The sequence below is a fragment of the Phacochoerus africanus genome, chromosome 2 (assembly GCF_016906955.1).
Source record: "Phacochoerus africanus isolate WHEZ1 chromosome 2, ROS_Pafr_v1, whole genome shotgun sequence".
Classification (NCBI taxonomy): domain Eukaryota; kingdom Metazoa; phylum Chordata; class Mammalia; order Artiodactyla; family Suidae; genus Phacochoerus; species Phacochoerus africanus.
In genome coordinates this window covers 244,018,152-244,039,074 of record NC_062545.1, presented here as the reverse complement: position 1 = coordinate 244,039,074, position 20,923 = coordinate 244,018,152, and the positions used below count along the sequence as shown (strand labels likewise).

Here is a 20,923-nt window from a genome sequence, read left to right as displayed (position 1 = left end):
TTTGATTATATTAATACTTTTATATTCCTTTCATCATGTCCAAGATCACTGATTCTTTCTGTAGTTAATCAATTAATTTTTTTTTTTAAATTAAGACTCTTTTTTTTTTTAGGGAGTTTTAGGTTCACAGCAAAATTGAAGAGAAGGAACAAATATACCCTTCTATATACCTTCTGCCCCCACACTTGCATAGCTTTCCCCATCATCAACATTCCCCACCAGAGCGGTAGATTTGTTACAGTTAATGAATTCATGTTGATATAATCACCCAAAGTCCCTAGTTTACATTAGGGTTCACTCTTGGTATTATACATTTCTGGGTTTGGACAAATGTATAATGACATGCATCTATCATTATGGAATCATATGGAGTATTTTCATTGCCCTACAGTCCTCAGTGCTTTGTTTATCTTCTCCTGCTTCAACGTCTTTTCAGCCACTGATCTAACTACTGTCTTCATAGTTTTGCCTTTTGCAGAATGTCATATATTTGGAGCCATACAATATATAGACTTTTCAGGTTGGTTTCTTTAACTTAGTAATATTTATTTAAGGTTCCTCCTTTTTTTTTTTTTTCCCCAATGACTCTATAGATCTTTTTTTTTTTTTTTGGCACTAAGTAACATTTCATTGTCTGGATGTGTCAGTTTATCCATTTACCTACTGAAGGACATCTTGATTACCTTCACATTTTGGCAATTACGAATAAAGCTTCTGTAAATGCTCATGTATAGGTTTTTGTGTGGTCATAAGTTTTCAGCCTCTTTGAGTAAATACTAAGGAGAGCAATTGCTGGATCATGTGGTCAGAGTATGTTTAAATTATAAGAAACCACCAAACAGACTTCCAAAGTGGCTGTTCCATTTTGCATTTCCACCAGCAGTAAATGAGCGATTCCGTTGCTCCATATCCTTGCCAACATTTTGTATTGTCAGTGTTGCAGATTTTGGTCATTCTAATAAGTGTACAGTGGTATTTCATTGTTTTAGTTTGCTTTAATTTGCATTTCCCTGATAGCATATGATGTGGAGCATCTTTTCATATGCTTATTTGCCCTGTGTCGTCTTTGGTGAGGTGTCTCTTATGGTCTTTGGCCCATTTTTAAATTTGGATATTTCCTTATTATTGAATTTTAAGAGTTCTTTGAGTATGTGGATAACAGTCCCTTATCAGATATCTTTTGCCAAGATTTTCTCCTAGCCTGTGGCTTGTCTTTTCATACTCTTTTTTTTTTGTCTTTTTGCCTTTTCTGGGGCTGCTCCCATGGCATATGGAGGTCCCCAGGCTAGGGGTCGAATCAGAGCTGTAGCCGCCAGCCTGCGCCAGAGCCACAGCAACATGGGATCCGAGCCATGTCTGCAACCTACACCACAGCTCACGTCAATGCTGGATCCTTAACCCACTGAGCAAGGCCAGGGATCAAACCCGAAACCTCATGGTTCCCAGTCGGATTCGTTAACCACTGCGCCGCGACGGGAACTCCATACTCTTGACATTATCTTTCACAGAACAGAAGTTTTTAATTTTAATGACATCCAACTTTTCGGTTATTTTATTCATGCATTTACCTTCATTTTGTGTCTAAAAAGTCATTACCACACTCAGGGGCAACTACATTTTTCCTGTGTTACTAAGAGTTTTATAGTTTTGCATTTTATGTTTAGGTCTGTTGTCATCTATTTTGAGTTAATTTTTGTGATGGGTTGAAGGTCTTTGTCTAGATTATTTTTTTTCCCATATGGATGTCCAATTGTTATAGCACTATTTGTTGAAAAGACAGTCTTTGCTCCATTGTTAAAGATCAGTTGACTGTGTGGGTCTATTTCTGGGCTCTCTGTTCTATTCCATTTATTTATCTATTCTTTTGCTAGTATCACCTGTCTTGATTGCTGTGACTTTATAGTATTTTTTGAAGTTGGTTAGTATCAGTCCTCCAAAATGTTCTCTTTAAATGTATGCTGGTTATTCTGGGTCTTTTGCCTCTCTGTATAAACTTTAGAATCAGTTTATTATTTTATTTTGTTTTTGAAGATTTTTAGAGTAGTTGGTTTTAATTTTCTATATGGTTTTTCTTTGTTTCTTTTTGGCAGCACCTGCAGCATGTGAAAGTTCTTGGGCCAGGGAATGAACCCAAGCCACAACAGTGACAATGCCAGATCCTTAACTTGCTGTGCCACCAGGGAACACCCTGCTGGGGTTTTGGTTGGATTTGTATTGAGTCCATAGATCAAGTGGAGAACTACATCTTGAGAATATTGAGTTATTCTATCCATGAACATGGAATATCGTCCATTTATTTATTTATTATTAAATTTACTGGCATATAGTTGATTTACAATATTATATTAGTTCAGGTGTACAGCAAAGTGAATCAGTCATACGTGTGAATATATCCATTTTTTTCCCCATATAGGTTATTACAAACTATTGAGTAGATTTTCATGTGCTATACAGTAGATTCTCGTTAATCATCTAGTTTATACAGTAGTGTGTGTGGGCTCTTATCCTCCATTTATTTAGTTCTTTGAATTTGGTCATCAGGGTTTTATAGTTTACTTCCTATAGATCTTAGGCATATTTTATTAGATTTATACCTGAATGTTTCATTTTTGGGATAATATATGTGGTATTATGTTTTTAATTTCACATTCCGTTTGTTCATTGCAGGTATTTAGGAAAGCAATTGACTTTTTTATGTTAATGTTATATCCTGTAATGTTGCTATAATTGCTTATTAGTGCCAAAATTTTTTTCTATTGATCCATGTTTTTATAAAGATGACCATGTGATCTGTGAACAAAGACTAACCAGTGAATTTTAAGTTTGAGATTATGTGTTTTTTAATCTCAGGAAATTTTTTGGTTCATCTTCTGTTTCTCTTACATTAATTTTTCTTTAGCTACTTGAACATATTTATAATTGTTTTAACATTCCTTTCTGCTAATTCTGTCATCTCTGTTGATTTTTTTTCTCCTGATTATGTGGCACAGTTTTGTGTTACTAGTATGTCTAGTAGTTTTTGAGAGGATATTGGACAATGGAAATTTCACCTGTTGGATTTTGTTTTCTTTTAAAGAGTGTTTTGTTCTGGCAGGCAGGTTGCTTGAGTTATGAGCTTTATCCTTTAGAGTTTTGTTTGTAAATTTTGTTGGGGTGGTTTATTAGAACAAGTAGCCTTTACCAAAGCGCAAGGGTTAACAGACAGCCGTCTACAGGCCAAATCTGGGTTGGCCCTGTTTTTGTACCATCCTTGAGCTAGAGTGCTTATGGTTTTTTTTGGTTGTTGTTGTTTTTTTAAGCCATTGTTAAAATGGGAAGTGGAGGGAACCCACCCTAGAATCCTAGAATATGTGGCAGAATCTATGTGGGCTGCAAAGCCTAAAATATTTACTCTTTGGCCTTTACAGAAAAAGTTTGCTAACTCCTACCCCAGTGCTAATGTATGTTCGACTATTGATATGTTCTCTTTTTGAGTATCATCTGAATGATCTGGGTTTTCTATGAAGACACTCCATTCTGGCTGGTTAGAACTCAGACATCTCTGCCCCGTTTGAGCTTTGGGAATTATTTTGCTCACAACTCTGCTGATTCTTTGGCCATGTGGAATTTCATCATTTTGTGCATATACAGATTTTTATTCATCAGCGTACCTAAGGAGACTTGTCTCTCAGGCAAGAAGATGAGAATGTGACTTTGTCGTATTGCCCCTATAGGAGGATGGAGAATCCAGTCAACCTTTTGACCATCTTGCTGGGCTGGATTGAGAAAATAGGTGACACAAGGGGCCTCTGAGGGGTCTGATCCCCCCAGCATTTCCCAAATTCTTAAGTGGCAGATGTAGAGGGGCTTAAAGGCTAAGCCAATAACCTCTGTGGCTCATGGTCCTAAGAAAACAATGATTAACTTAAGTTCCTGGCCTGGAAGTGGGTTGTGTCTTTGGTGCACACATCAGCTTACACTGTTCTCTTGAAAGTTGTACCTTAGCAATAGGGATACACACATACACACGCACACACAGATCAAAAGAGAATTTCACCAGAGAATTGCTGAAGACCTCTGAGGACATGGAAAACTATAAATATTACTAAGAGATATTAAATATGACCTAAATACTTGCAGGAATATATAATGTTCATGGATTGGGAGGCCCCAATATTATAAAAATAATAGCTCTCTCTGTAGTATAGATATAGAGTAATTCAAATCAAAATCAGAGCAAATGTTTTTGTGGAAATTGAAAAGGTGATTCTAGGAGTTCCCACCATGACGCAGTGGAGACAAATCTGACTAGGAACTATGAGGTTTTGGGTTTGATCCTTGGGCTTGCTTGGTGAGTTAAGGATCTGCCATTGCCGTGAACTGTGGTGTAGGTCGCAGATGCGGCTTGGATCTGGCGTTGCTGTCGCTGTGGCGTAAGCTGGCAGCTGTAGTTTGGATTGGACCCCTAGCATGGGAACCTCCATATGCCTCCGGTGCGGCCCTAAAAAGACAAAAGACAAAAAAAGAAAGAAAAGAAAAGATAATTCTAAAATTTATCTTGAAATGCAGAAGAATAAGATAGTGTTGAATAAAAATAAAGCTAGTGGGCTTATATATCAGATATCTATTATAAAGCCATTTTAATTAAGCAGTTGGAATAATAGGAAAAAGCAAGTAAGGCACAAGAGGACTCTGAACACAAACATTCTTCCAGTACCCTTGGGTGGTCTTTAGAGGCAGCTTGGTTGAAGTGAGTTTGTCCCCTCCACAAGCCGTGGTACATAAAGGAATAGTGGGGTAGGGAAAGAGAGAGCAGGCTCTCTCTTTCTCACTTTTTTTTTTTTTAATTATTCGTTGATAATAGTTGAGAGATGACTAACAGGGGAAAGGTAAAATGTAATCTGCCAAAGGTAAATTTGATGACACTTTCTTAGAACATTGAGCCCTGTTTTGTTGTGTGAGTATATGGAAACTGTCACTCTGTAAATATATTCTTTGATGTAATTTTTTGGATAAGTGAAAGCATCTCTAAATCTGAATTTTAATGTTTTAATAATTATAATTTCTTTTACCTGTTCTTTTTAGCATTTTAATATAGCAATAAAATGATTTTATAAAAAGTTCTAGCAGAGTTCCTGTTGTGGCGCAGCAGAAATGAATCCGACTAGTATCCATGAGGATTCCGGTTCGATTTCTGGCCTCACTCAGTGGGTTGGGGATCTGGTGTTGCCGTGAGCTGTGGTGTAGGTCATAGACGAGGCCCGGATCCTGCGTTGCTGTGGCTGTGGCTGTGGCTGTGACCGGCAGCTGTAACTCCAATTTGACCCCTAGTCTGGGAACCTCTGTATGCCATGAGTGCAGCCCTAAAAATGCAAAAAAAAAAAAAAGTGCTAGGTGCATGACATTTCTGTATGTATTCTGATAAATTAGGTAGAAAATTCTTCAATATAGATATTAAATGTATAAAACCTTCTTAAGAAAAATAAAGAAGTTTTATATTTTTATTTAAGTTTTTGGCTGTGCCCACAGCATATGGGCCAAGTTCCTGGGCCAAGTTTTATATTTTTTTTAAAAACCCCTTAACTTCCACATTGGACCAAATTACCATGCCTCTTCCTGAATCTTGCAATGTCAGGTCAGGTTCTGATATATGAAAGTTTCTGTTAACACTGTAATTGTAGAAAGTGAGGACTGCCTCTGTATGTGTATGTTTTTGTGTGTATAAACTCTGTGGGGGTTTTTTTTGTTGTTAAAGTGTAGTTGATTTACAATGTTGTGTTTGTATCAATATTTGCTTACTTTTATTTTGAAACAATTTCAAACTTAGGGAAAAAATTACAACTACAGTACAGAATATCTGTTTTCTCAGATAATATAATGACCATAGCCCATACTTGAGCATATAGGCTTACTTTGTTTTATTGCTCTTCACTTTATTGCACTTCACAGATACTGTGTTTTTTACAAATTGAAGGTTTGTGGCAACCCTATACTGGGTTGAGAACGTCTGTTGTTGCCCATTTTTTCCAATAGCCCTTGTACACTTCATGTCTCTGTGTCACATTTTGGTGACTCTCAGAATATTTCAAAATTTTTAATTGTTATTATATTTGGCCGTCTCTGATCAATGATCTTTAATGTTACTATTGTAATTGTGTTGGGGCATCATGAACTGCTCTCACACAAGTCAGTGAAATTAATCAGTGCTTGTGTGTGTTCTGACTGCTCCACCAACCCACAGTTCCCCTTCCGTCTCCCTCTCCTCAGGCCTCCCTATTCCCTGCAATAAAACAGTATTGAAATTAGGCCAGTTAGTCACCCTGTGTAATGTCTTCTAGGAATGTTCAAGTGAAAGGAAGAGTTGTACATCTTGTACTTTAAATCAAAAGCTAGAAATGATTATAAGCTCGGTAAGGAAGGCATGTTGAAAGCTGAGATAGGCTGAAAGCAAGACCTCTTATGTCAGTTAGCCAAGTTGTGAATGCAGAAGAAAATTTCTTGGTATTGAAAGTGCCCTCACAGTGAACATTGGAATGGTATGAAAGTGAAACAAGCCTTATTGATGATACGGAGAAAGTTTGAGTGGTTTGGATAGAAGATTAAACTAGCCGCAACATTCCCTTAAGCCAAAGCCAAATCTAGAGCAAGGCCCTAATTCTGCACTTCTTTGAATGCTGAGAGAGGTAAGGAAGCTGCAGAAGAAAACTTTGAATGTAGAAGATGCTGGTTTAGGGAAAGAAGCTGTCTCCATAACACAAAAGAGCAAGATGAAGCAGCAAGTGTTGATGGAGAAGTTGTAGCTAATTATTCCAAAAGACTGTTTAAAGTAATTGAAGGTGGCTACACTAAACAACAGATTTTCATTGTAGACAAACAGCTTTATATTGGACAAAGATGTCGTCTAGGACTTTGCATATAGTTAAGAGAAGTCATTGCCTGGTTTCACATCTTCAAAGGACAGCCTTGACTCTTCTTAGGGGCAAATGGAGCTGGTGACTTTTAAGTTGAAGCCAGTGCTCATTTACCATTCTGAAAATTCTAGGGTCCTGAAGAACTATGCCAAATCTACTCTACCTTTGCTTTATAAGTCAAACAACAAAACCCGGATAACGGCACATCTATTTACAACACAGTTTACTGTATACTTGAAGCCTACTGTTGAGATCTACTGTTCAAAAAAGATTCCTTTCAAAATACTACTGCCCATTGACAGTGCATCTGGTCACCCGAGCACTCTGATGGAGACGTACAATGAAATTAATATTTTTTTTTCATATCGGTTTGCACAGTATCCATTTTGCAGTCCATGGATTGAGGAGTCATTTACACTTTCAAGTCTTATTTAAGAAATATATTTCATAAAGCTATAGCTGCCATAGATAGTGATTCCTTCGATGGATCTGAGCAAAGTAAATTGAAAGCTTTCTGGAAAGGATTCACCATTCTAGGTGGCATTAAAAACATTTGGAATTCATGGGCAGAGGTCAAAATATCAACATTAACAGGAGTTTGGAAGAAGTGGATTCTAACCCTCATGGATGACTGAGGGGATCAAGACTTTAGTGGAGGAAGTAACTAAATGTGGAAATAGCAGGAAAACTAGAATTACAAGTGGAGCCTGAAGATGTGACTGAATTGCTGCAATCTCATGATAAAGCTTTAAGGAATGAGGAGTTGCTTCTTACGAATGAACAAAGAAAGTGTTTTGTTGTTGTTGTTATTTATTTTTGAGATGAAATCTCTTCCTGGTGAAGATTCTATGAAGATTGTTGAAATGATAACAAAGGATTTAGAGTATTTCATAAATTTAGTAGATAAAGGAGCAACAGCGTTTGAGAAGGTGAACTCCAGTTTTGAAAGAAGTTTGATTTGGGTAAAATGCTATCAAAAGGAAGAGTCAGTCTTTGTGGCAAACTTTATTGTTTACTTATTTTAAAAGAAATTGCCACAGCCGCTCTAACCTTACCAACCACCACCTGATCAGTCAGAGCTTTCAGCATCAAGGCAGGACTCTCCACTAGCACAAAGATTATGAGTCACTGAAGGCTCAGATGATGGTTAGCATTTTTTAGCAACAGAATATTTTTAAATTAGAGTGCGTACATTGTTTTTATAGACATAATGCTATTGCACATAAGTAGACTGCAGTATATAGTATAAACATAACTCGTATGTGTATTGGGAAACCAAAAAGTGCATGTGACTTGCTTTATTGCTATATTCACTTTATTGTGGTGGTCTAACTAAACCCACAATATCTGTAGGATATGCCTGTATTTATCTTACAAACAAGGCCATTCCATTTTACATAAATACAATATAGTCATAAAAATCAGGAAATTAAAATTGGTCTTACTGTAATCTAGTCCTCAAACTTTACTGATGTTGTGCTAGTTGTTGCAATAATATCCTTTAAAGGATCCATTTGAAATTATTAATTGCATTTGGTTGTAATGTATGTTTAGTCTCTTTCAAAATCTGGAATAGTTCCTCGGTCTTTCCTTGCCTTTGGTTGACCTTGACACTTGAAGAACACAGGACAGTTATTTTGTGAAATTACTCTCAATTTGGGTTTAGTTTGTTTCCTCACAGTTAGATTCAGGTTATACAAATTTGATAGGAACAAGACATGAATAATACTGTGGGTTTCTGACTGCATAGTTTGGGTGGTGCATGGTGTTGATTTGTCCCATTAGATACTGACTTAGATCACTTGATCAAGTGGTATCTACCCACCTTCTCTACTTTTTCCACTTTGTAGTTAGTAATATTTTATGAGGAGATGCTTTGAAACAATGTTAATATCCTGCTCCTTTTTGGTCTCTCAGTTTATTCATTAATTTTTTATTTTTGGTTTTTTTTTTTGTCTTTTTGCTATTTCTTGGGCCGCTCCTGCGGCATATGGAGGTTCCCAGGCTAGGGGTCGAATTGGAGCCGTAGCCACCGGCCTACACCAGAGCCACAGCAACGCGGGATCCGAGCCACGTCTGCAACCTACACCACAGCTCACGGCAACGCCGGATCATTAACCCACTGAGCAAGGGCAGAGATCGAACCCGCAACCTTATGGTTCCTAGTCGGATTCGTTAACCACTGCGCCACGACGGGAACTCCTCCTAATTTTTTATTTTTGTTTATATGGTTTCTTATATTATTCAGTGGATTAAAATTCTGTACTATCCTTACTAATTTTGATACTGTCACGTTAGCCATGGTCACCTCCTGGAAGCTGATTTCTTTGTTTTTTTTTTTTTTGTTGTTGTTGTTGCTATTTCTTGGGCCGCTCCCGCGGCACATGGAGGTTCCCAGGCTAGGGGTCTAATCAGAGCTGCAGCCACTGGCCTACGCCAGAGCCACAGCAACGCGGGATCCGAGCCGCGTCTGCGACCTACACCACAGCTCACGGCAACGCCGGATCGTTAACCCACTGAGCAAGGGCAGGGACCGAACCTGCAACCTCGTGGTTCCTAGTCGGATTCGTTAACCACTGCGCCACGACGGGAACTCCTCTTTGTTCTTTTAATGTGTCCTCATTTATCTCTGAGTACAGTTGACCCTTGAATAACACAGGTTTGAACTTTTCCGTAGTAAGTACTACAGTACCATACTTTGGTTGGTTGAATCCACACATATGGGGTGGGGGGGGGACCTTGGATATGGAGAGGTAATTATTAAGTTACACACAGATTTGCTACTACATGAAGGGTCTGTGCCCCGATCTCCACATTGTTCAAGGATCAGCTGTACTTCCTTACTCTGCCCCACCCCCTTTTCCTTTGTTGGTGGCATCTGAGGCATATGGAAGTTCCTGGGCCAGGGATAGAATCTGAGCCACAGCTTGCAACAATGCTAAATCCTTAACCCACTGCACTGGGCTGTGGATTGAACCCGCGCCGCCACACAGATAATGCCAGATCCTTAACCCACAGCACCACAGTCAGAACTCCACTTCCTTACTTTCTTGTACCACGTATTGTTTTGGTTTCATGCTGTATTTTCCCCGTCTCAGCCCTGCAATCTGGTTTTTCTTTAAGAAGCCCAGTTTTCCTTTAGGAGTAGAGTGGATTTTAGAAACCATCTTCTGGACTGTTAAGTGTGTTTGTTGCTATTAGATGTTACTGTTTCTAGACCCTGTCAGTGAACAGAAATCAGGAATTCATCACCACTGGGTTTGTTCCAGTTGTCTCCTTTTGTTCTTGTTACCTGCCTTTTCTGATGGTGAGAAACTTGGCTCCCATTATACTTAATATATTTATCCACTTGATCAGTTCCTCTGTCTGTAATCAGTCTCTTTTTGTATCATCCCTTTCCCATGAAGGTATCTTCCTTACCCCTTTGAACTCCAGCTCTTGGGGAGAGTGTGCCTCTATTTGTGATAGATAGCCTGCTCTGGGCCACTGCAGCTCTCCTGCCCACTCTAGAGCTAGCTTAGCCTCATGCAGTGGCTTTAGAATTGAATTATTCAAGGAGGGGAGGCAGAAGGGGGGAGATTGCGGTGATCACTAATTATCGAATGGGCCTTTTCAATGATCACTTACCTTTTATTAATGAAAACATTCACTGAGTTCCTATTGTGGTTTAGCAGGTTAAGAACCCAACATAGTGTCCATGAGGATGTGGGTTCAATCCCTGGCTTCACTCAGTGAGTTAAGGATCTGGCATTGCTGCAAGCTGTGGCATAGGTCACAGATGTAGCTCAGATCCCAACCTTGCTGTGGCTGTGGTGTAAGCTTGAAGCTGTCCAGTTCAACCCATAGCCTGGGAACTGGCACATTCCTCAGGTGCAGCCTTAACAAGAAAAACATTCACTACATTCATTTTGAAGTAGGAAGGCAGCATTGGAAATAATGTTGTTTACTTTGTTGCCTATAGGTTTAAAAGATAAGACAATTTGCTAGTGAAAACTCTTTAGTGGTATCAGTCTACAGGGGGTTTTATAGAGACATATGCTTAGAGCTATTGATTTTTGAGGATTGACAGTCCTCTTGAATGTACTTTAAGTACCCATTCTCTTCATAGAGTGGATAGTCTTTCTGCTGGTCTTTGTCTCTCCATGGCATTTATCTACATATTTTATTTTTGGTACCACGTTCCATCAGCTCTGGAGTTGTCTTGTGATTCTCTGAAGGACCTGATGCTGTCCTTCCCTCTTTTTATTTTAAGAACTTAGAAAATTAAAAATGCTAAAGATTTAATCCCACCTCATTCTTGTTTTTCTTCTTTTACTGTAGACTGATTTCTTCCTTTTACCTTTGGGGAATAGGCAGCATTGTAATTAATTTGAATAGGTACTTTGGACCACAGTTTTTTCTGTAATATGTTTTTTTTTTTAATTTTAATTTTTTATTGAAATATAGTCGATTTTCAATGTTGTGTTAGTTTCAGGTGTATTGCAAAGTGATTCAGATGTGCGTATATCTGTTCTTTTTCAGATTCTTTACCTATATAGATTATTACAGAATAGTAAGTAGAGTTCCCTGTGCTACACAGTAGGTCCTTTTTGATTATCTTTTATATATAATAGTGTGTATATGTTAATCCCAATCCCCTAATTTATCCCTCCCCCCCATCTCTTTTGGTAACCATAAGTTTGCTTTCAAAATCTATGAGTCTTCTCTGTTTTGTAAATAATTTCATTTTTATATTTTTAAAATTAGATTCCACACATAAGTGACATGATAGGATATTCGTCATTCTCTGACTTCACTTAGTATGATAGTCTCTAGATCCATCCATGTTGCTGCAAATGGCATTCTTTTTTACAGCTGAGTAGTATTCCATCATATATGTGTACCACATCTTCTTTGTCCATTCCTCTGTTGATGGACATTTAGGTTGCTTCCATGTCTTGGCTATTGTGAATAGTGCTGCAGTGAACATTGGGCTGCCTGAATCTTTTTGAATTACGACTTTCTCTGGATATATGCCCATGAGTAGAATTTCTAGATCATATGATAGTTCTATTCTTAGTTTTTTGAGGAAATCTCTATACTGATTTCCATAGTGGTTGCACCAACTTATCCCCTTATATTCCCACTAGCATTGTAGGAGGGTTCCCTTTTCTCCACGATAGGATTCCAGTTTTATTTCTCCGCATGTGATGGCTGGTTTTCCCATTATCATTTATTTGAAGGACTACCCTTTATCCATTGTGTATTCTTGGTAAAATACTAGAGATTTGATTCTCACCTCATTCATATTGTTCTTTTCTTGTAGCCTTTTTTTTTTTTTTAACCTTTTGAGGAATAGAAGGCAGCATTATAATTAATTTGAACAGGGTATTGTTATTTTTTGGATCACAAGTTTTTGTCTATATTTTTCCACCACATGGGACAGAGACTTTTGTTAGCCCTTTGTTCACATCACCGAGGTCTCCCTATTGTAGCAGTTACTTAATAGAAATGTAGCATGTGCCTTGGTAGATTTTAAGCTACTCAAAGGCTGTGGGACGGAAGAGTTTCTTCTTTCCTTCCTGTGCAGAGCATCTAATAGGACTAGGTTAATGCTCAGTAAATGTTTAACAAATGAACTGTTTGGAAAACTAGCCTATATATATGAGGCCTGATTGTTTGACATTTGCATTTTTAATGTCATTTTTTGTTAAGTTTTCTTTTAATTAGATTTACCCCCCCCCCCCCCAAAATCTGTTGAACTTGTTTCTGGCCTGAAATGTTCTGATTTGGTTTTGGTTGTTCTCCTTTTCTGACAGACAGTTTGTCACAATTTATTGGTTATCCCTGCCCGAAGCCAAAGCTTTGACGTCCTGCAAAGTGCCATCAGTAAGCATTTGGTAAATATACTTAAAATTTTTTTCTGTTACACCAGTAAGCACAGAGATTCATTAGTTAAGATTGAGTTTGCCATGGCCAAGGAGAGAGTGAGTCCAGAATTCTAAGCTTAATAATTTCATGGCCTCTCACAGCATGATGCTTGGGTGTCTTTTTCTGGCTGTGACTAATTAATTCTATGACTTGGGGGACATCCCCTCTTTTCCCAGGACCTTACTTTGTACAAGTGTGCAGTGTAATACTTTAAAATTATATTTCAGGTCCTTCTGACTAAAATGCTTTAATTAACATGTGCCCAGTGTCAGTGTAGAATTCAGCATCCAGATTATGGTCGAGTGTCCACCTACAAAGTTTGAGGTCTAAAGGAGGGATGTCACCTGACAGGCCTAAGGCCTGGTCACTGGAAGCGTAAGCTCAGCCATGAAACTGACTTGTCTTTTGGCCAATGGGTATCTCTTGTTCCCACTGGTAGTAAATTCACATTAGGTATTCCTGGGTCGTGCTATAATTTCCTCCAACATTTACACTTTGACCTTTGGGTTTTTAGTATAATGTACTACAGTATAAGGGAGGACTCCAAAAAATTATTTCCCAGAAACTCTCACTTATTTGGATAATTTTATAGGTGCAGGCCCCCCCCCCCTTTAACTTCTACTCCAGAAATTTATGCCCTCTTTTGACTACATTCACTACATTCTAGTAAAAAATAGCCAGTGTTGGCCACTTTTTTTCAGACAGCCTGATGGAAAGGTTAAAACCTCAGAGCTTGCAGACTTTAGGATTACTCCACAGTAGTTTGTAGGAGATTTAAACCGTATACACATAACAGCTACAAGTTAGAGTCCACCTTGATGATAGTTTATACAGTGGAGTCCAGAGAAGTTAGCCTACCATGATGTGCCTTATCTGGGCTTTGAGACAGTGAAGCAGTCAAGTCTAAGTAGAGTATTATCTTACTCCAGTACAGGTATTTTCCTTAGTTCTGTCTGAATGACTAGTTAAGTCAAAGGACAAGAGAAGGATAATTGTAAAATGAACTCTGGTTTGTACATTTAATTATTAGGGATGGGGGTGGTGCCAGATACTGGTCTTTCCAGTCTAAATAATCTAAAGATCATGTAAGTGTGATTATTGGTATCAAGATTTTCTTTGGATGCATGAGATAATCCTTTTAAATAATAGTATTTATGACCATTGGTAGAAATTGTAACATCTAGAAAATTTTAGAAGATTTTGTCATGAAAGGGAGGCGGTTGATTGGGTTAGAAATACTTCTTGAGTTTGCATATTTTTAAAGTCATTTAATGTAGCAATTAAATTCTCAAAGAAAAACAGGCCCTTGAGGTGTGGTAGGTTTTATGGCTTGTATTATATATATATTAATTTCCATCGATAGAAGTAATAGAAGGTTAACTCTCCACTTAATGGTGTTTGGTTTTATCATGAGGAAAGCAGCTGTTGTAAAGAGGTCATTAATCTCATTTTTCTCTGTCCAGGTTGGGTTGACTGTAATTCCTGACAGCACAGCTGGCTGTGTTTTGGGTGTTATCTGTAAGCTCCTGGATCATACATGTGTACTTAGTGAGACGCTACTGCCATTTCTGGCTTCTTGTTGCTACAGTCTTCTTTATTTTCTGCTCACTTTAGAGAAAGGAGAAGCAGAACATCTAAGAAAGAGGTAATAGTTTTTGTGTTTCTTTAATTTTATTTCTTCCTGTACAGCTCCCTCTCTATCCAACAGCCAGTCAGTCAGTAAATCAATCCAAAAAAAGATTATTTCCAAAATCTAATTCTCTTTCAGAGTTTGGATAAACCTAGCTAGTTTTTTCTTTGTTCTCTTGTGAATCCCCTTTGTGTTGTGGGCAGTCTTTTTGTTTTTTCCTTAAACAAATTTGAAAAGTTAGATGGCATTATTATAAAATTTCTTGTGAGCTTTCCTTATTAACGTTGCTTAGAGATCTGGCAAGAAGAAAATTTCTACTTTTAGAAGGATGGGCTTATTGGTACAAGCCTTTGTATTTTGTTTGGAGCTTTATTAGAATTAGCCAGTATGCAATTTAAAATTCCTGGATTTAAAGAAATTGTTCTAAGATGCTAGTGTTTTTAATTAGTACTGTTGCTCTATATGATTTTTAGGCCAGAGCTTTTAGGATAATACAGAGGATTTCATTTTAATTTTCAAAAAGTATTCTCATGCTTATGTTCTTACTGGTATGCTGTTAAGAATTCCCTACAGAAGGTTTTTTAAAAATCTAACAGATGAGCAAATATAAGAAAATAAAAATCATTCTATCACAGTTTAATATTTGCTTTCTGTTCTTCTTTGAGCTTTTAAATGTCATAGAACTAGACGTATATAAAACATTTAAATAGTTTAAAGACTACGTATAAACTGAACATCCATGTAACCAACCTTCAGGTTCAGAGTGGAACATCATCAGCACACACTCTGTCCACGTACCTTCCATGTTAAGTTTCTCTTCTATATCCCCACACATCGCATTTGTGTTAGGTCACTTCCTTGCCTTTTTATATAAAAAGTTTATATGAATTTATAAACAGTTTCAGTTTTGGGGCATTTTTAAAGAATTTTATGTAAGAGGAATAATTTTGTATTTATATTTTGTGATTTGATTTTCATCATCTGTGAGAGTTTTTTATGTTGATTCAAAAATGTATTTCATTTTTCTCTGTACCAGGAATCAGCAAACTTCTTTCTGTAAAGAGTCAGAGAGTGAATATTTTAGATTTTTCAAACTAAAGTCTTGTCAGAACTGCTCAGCACTAGCCTGGTCTTGTGAAAGCAGCATTAGATAATACATAAACGAATGGGTGTGACTGTTCCATGGAAGTTTTGTTTACAGATCAGATACAGGCTGTGGGCCAGATTGGCTGTGGTCTAGTGCCCCTGCTTTCTAGTATTCTGTTATATAAATGTACTATAACTTTTCCATTTTACTGTCAACAGACATTTGGATTTTAGCCTAAGTGTGTGTGCATTTAAAACTTTGTAGATTTTGCTGTTAATATATTGTAATATTTACACATAAATAAACAGACTTGATGGTATTTTTCTTACACATTATTAAACTTTAGGTATGATAGGTCAAGAAAAGGCTTTTGTGGAGTTCCCGCTATGGCACAGTGGGTTAAGGATCCGGTGTCTTTGTAGCTGCTCTGGTCACTATTGAGGCAAGGGTTCAGTCCCTGGCTGGGTGCAGTGAGTTAAGGATTCAGTGTTGCTGAAGCAAAGGTTGATCCCTGACCTGGGAACTTCCATATGCCATGGGTGTGGCCAAAAAAAAGAAAGGCTTATATAAATAGCAAGGAACTTTTCAAAGTTCTAAAAATTTTATAATAAGCATCCCCATTTATGAAATATGTGTATTTGTATTTGTCTTTTCCTGTCACTTGAAATACAGCCCTTTTGCGAAGCACTATGATGAGAAATTTCAAAGATCTCTTTTAGTTTCTTATAGAACATCCCACTTTGATTTTATGCAGCTGGAGTGAACAAAGTTCACTGTATTTAATACATTTTTCCCATTTAAAATTCTGTTTTAAAAGTAATGGTTACTAGGAAGTTTGGTATTGCCAGGACCCTTTGCATCTTTCAAGATGACATTACTTAGTCACAAAGAAGTGTTGGCAGCCAGTCTTAGGTGTACTTAAAATTCCCTTTTGGGTTGCTCCTGCCCTCCTTGAAAAGATGTTTGTGAGATTACAAATAATGAGAGTGCCAGTCAAATTACTGGGAGCTTTTGATCACAAGTACTGACTGAAAAAATCAGGCTTGACCAATTGTTCAGAACTGGCCACTGTACTTTGAAGAAACTGTTCTGTTGTCTTTTGGATTCATTGTTAGTAATGAAAATCTTTTTGACTGAGCCCTCTGGTTTGTAGGTGATAGGTAGTCTTTTCTGTGGTTTCAGTGCTTTCTCTTTGTTGTGTTGCACACCAGCAAAGTATCTTAGTGTAGGTTTATTGTTATTTATCCTGCTTGCGGCTTCGTGTACTCCCTTTTTGGGGGGCTACGCCCATGGCATGCCAAAGTTCCTGAGGCTAAGGATCAGACCTGCACCACAGCAGTGACAATACCAGGTCCTTAACCCACTAGGCCACAGGGAGCTCCCTTTAGTGTACTGCTTCAATCTGAAGACTTCATATGTTTTTTCTTCCGGTCAGGAAAGTACTCTGATTGTTTCCTGTCACCTCCCCCACTGTTTCTGTTCTCTCCTAAAAACTCCTTTAAAACACAAGGAGCCTCTCATTCTTTCCTCTTTTAACGTCTTTAATTTTGCTAATTCTTTTATTTAACCCTTTTATTGAGTTTTTATTTAATCAGCTATTACGTAGTTTTCTTTGATGTATTTTGAGTTCTTACTTAGCTCCTTGTCATTCTTGATTTATTGGTGTTAAATTCTTGTCCGCTTATTTGCTTTTTTTGCCCCTGGTGTGGGAATTCTCCCTTATTTTGGGGAGTAGGTGGGGCTGAACAGACAGACTCATGTTTTGGGTTATGTGACTTTCTCTGCATGTATTTTTTGTGAGGGAACTGTGGAGACCTCCCTATGAGGCAGTTTCACATTTGCATTTTCCTGGCTTTCAGCTCTATGCAGGGAACCTAGTTCTAGTTAACTACCTTCCATGTCTGGATTGTGTTTGTTTTTGTTGTTGGCTTGGGTTTTTTTTTTTTTTTATTTAAGTATATTATCTGTGTTTCTTTGTGTTTTGGGGGCAACACAGGTGGTTGGTATTACCTGACAAGACTATATCAAAAGTTTGCAGAGTTAGAGTAGTTTAGAACCATTGCTTTATGTTGAGCTAAAATATCTACTTCAGGGGTTCCTGTCATGACTCAGCGGTTAAAAACCTGACTAGTATGCATGAGGATGTGGGTTCAATCCCTGGCCTTGCTCAGTGGGTTAAGGATCCGGCATTGCCATGAGCTGTGGTGTAGGTTACAGACGTGGCTCAGATCTGGCATTGCCACGGGTGTGGCATAGGCCAGCAGCTGTAGCTCTGATTGGACCCCTAGCCTGGCAACTTCCATATGCCACAGGTGTGACCCTAAAATGCAAAAAGGAAAAAAAACCCTCTACTTCATTGGTCCTGGTTCTCTCCTCTGAACAATTTATAGAAAAAGTAAAATTGTTTTTGTACATGACAAATCTTAGAAAACCCTGCAATGGCTCTTCACATGGTTGTGCTTCCATGATTTGTGGTACCCAGATTGCTCTTCTTTTTGGCCTGACAGTTTTCTTTAACAGTGGTGTGTGAAGGTGGAATTCTGAACTTTACTCACCTGTTCAGTATACTTGTATTTGGTATGATGTAGAATCCAGAAGCCCTTACAGCAGTTTTGATTCACAACTCCTTAAAATCTACTCAAGTTCAAGTAGAAAGTGAATAATTTGGATCATTACAGGAGTAATTTATTTCAAAAACCCAAAGGGTAGGAATTGTGGAAGTAGAAAATTGAAACCCAGCAGAGAAAGCCCAGTTGCTTTCTCTTTTTGTTTGTTTGTTTTTTTAAAGGGTTCCACCTGTGGCATATAGAGGTTCCCAGCCACAGCAGTGTGAGATCCGAGCTGTGTCTGTAACCTACACTGCAGCTCATGGCAACACCAGATCCCTAATCCACTGAGTGAGGCAAGGGATCGAACCCACATACTCATGGATACTAGTCGGGTTCGTTACTGCTGAGCACAATGGGAGCTCCTCTATTTCTTCTAGATTGTGTAGTCTTTATCTTTGTGCCTTTGCCTCATCATTAGCTATGTCTGAATTCTGGCTTTTTCTCCTCCTTGCACATGGCTATCCTAATTTGGCTGTGCATGAGTCTCTTCAGATAAGAGCATCTGGTTGGCCTAGAGTGGATTGAGTATCCACTTTTGGTGCAGTTGCTGTATGTGGCATTGGGGTGAAAAGGTTGCTGCAGGTTTTCTTGGAAAGACTTGGAGACTGGGAGGATTATGTACAGAAACTGACAGACTAAGGTCAGAGCCTTTAGCAGCCAGTGGACTTTTCCTCCAAGTGGTTATTGCTCTAAATTGACACTCTTCTAGAATGTGGTTGCCACTACCTCTATCATAAACATTTTTGTTTCTGCTCTATAAAGATACCAAAAGAATGATGCTCATTTAACTCTAATGAAACCCAGTTCTTAATAGCTTTGGTTTGTGGGATTTTATGAGAAAATATGTAAAGGGACATTTTCAGTTTGTGGAAGTGTGGAAAGGGCACTTTTCCTGTATGTGTTGGTTCACTAATTAATTTCTCTGTTATTGAAGGGACAAGCTGTGGGGGGTCTGTGTCTCCATCCTGGCTCTCCTGCCTCGAGTCCTCAGGTTGATGCTGCAGAGTCTGCGAGTGAGCAGAGCTGGGCCTGAGGAGCTGCCTGTCGTGGGCCAGCTGCTTCGTCTGCTGCTTCAGCATGCACCCCTCAGGACCCACATGTTGAGCAATGCCATCTTGGTGCAGCAGATCATCAAGAACATCACAGTAAGAAGCATGGGATGAGGGCTGTGTCCTATTTGCACTAGATTCACGGGCATAGGCGGTGCTCCTAGGAAGCCCTGGTTCCTGTGCATTGATGGACTCCTGGAATTAAATTAAGCTCAGTGTGGTCATTTTTTAGAGCTTCCCCTAGTACCTGTCACTTAACAGGGGGGTGGCTCTGGTTCCAGAATTGGTAATAAAAGCCTTAAAATACTCAAATTGAATTAAGGTGACAGCTCAGTTGGAAAAGGTACAGGCCTCACAGTAACTCCTAACTGGATTGTGATCCAGATTCTATGATAACTATGATAGTTTGATGGTTGGTATTTTTTTTTCCCCTAGCTGTAGAAATGGGAATAATAGCAACTTTTTGGGGTTTTGGTGACCATTAAATGAGATCATCCTAATAAAGTTTATACTTTTACGGACATTTATTAAGTGCCCAACAAATGTTATCTGTCTCTAAGGAAATTTATTAGGAATAAACTGCAGGCCTATTTCTGATCACTTAACTGGAGAGGAGGAAAAAAGTTGGAAGGTACAGGCTTCAGCTTTGTCTAATGGTTCTCTGTGCACCTGGGGCAGGCAGCTCTGTTATCTAGGAAGCTTTTGGTGTTTTGGTTTGGGATAAGAGAGAGTTTTTGTGTAGGTATTTGATTGAGGGGGGTTTATTAACTGATTATATATATATATACACATATATATACATAAAATACTTCAGAGTAATAGAGTTTATACGTCCATATAACACAGGTATGTATTCTGAATTTTCTCAGTAATGGAGGAGAATGCAGAATTCAGAAATAGGACGGAAGAAAAGTCAAGAATCTGGTTTATTCTGAGATTGTAGAGTCTATCTCTATGAATGACAAATTGAGACCTGTAGACTTATTCTCAGAATATTGGTGCAAAGATCAAGGGATTCTAGAATGCCAAGTGGAGGAAGTACAGAGTGCAGGGATGGTTAATGGAGAAATTTCAGTAGTTCCTAGCAAATATGGGAGGGAAAAGACCCGGGAGGAAATTGGTAGCCCTTGTACCTGAGGATGTAGTTAGGATTTTTCACTACCTGTGGTAACATCCAATTAATGGGTTCCCCTTTTCAGTGAGATTTCTTGTGGATATTAGATGATGGGACTTGGCAATCTTACTTAAGTGTGAAGAAAAACATCAGGCAGCAGTTTTGGTACAGCTCTCATATTACTCTTGTTTTTCTCTGCAGACATTGAAGAGTGGAGGTGCTCAGGAGCAGTGGCTCACAGACTTACATTATTGCTTCAACGTGTACATTACTGGGCACCCCCAGGGGCCCAGTGCGTTGAGTACAGTGTATTGAAAAGGCACCATAGCACCTCCTGTTTGAAATTGTTTATTCACATCTAATTTTGAAGAGAGACTGATGTAATAAATGTTTGTCATTAAAGCTGAACTTTTAAAGAAGTTGTTTATGAACATTCCTTTGGACTAAAATAGGAAAATAATGCTTAGGAGTTCCAACTGCTGAACAGGCTGGCTTCCTGAACCAGCATATGATACACAGTTACAGGTAGTGGTGTATTTTGTATTTCATAGCTAAGTCTATACAGAGCATAGAGCAATAAGATGGTACCTTCTATTATACACTAAGAAATCAGCTTTATCTTTGAAGTTGTATC

The 20,923-nt window shown here is 38.3% G+C and overlaps 1 protein-coding gene across 1 annotated transcript in view; it reads left to right on the top strand.

The window, feature by feature from the left end:
• Positions 1-20,708, top strand: part of TEX10 (testis expressed 10) — a 62,002-nt gene extending 41,294 nt beyond the window's left edge. The window contains exons 12-15 of the mRNA XM_047768046.1: positions 12,689-12,769; positions 14,264-14,445; positions 19,061-19,271; positions 20,491-20,708. Of these exons, the coding sequence (XP_047624002.1) occupies positions 12,689-12,769; positions 14,264-14,445; positions 19,061-19,271; positions 20,491-20,604 (588 nt within the window). The 3' untranslated portion in view covers positions 20,605-20,708. The remainder of the gene's footprint in view (positions 1-12,688; positions 12,770-14,263; positions 14,446-19,060; positions 19,272-20,490) is intronic.
• The last annotated feature ends 215 nt before the right edge of the window (positions 20,709-20,923 follow it).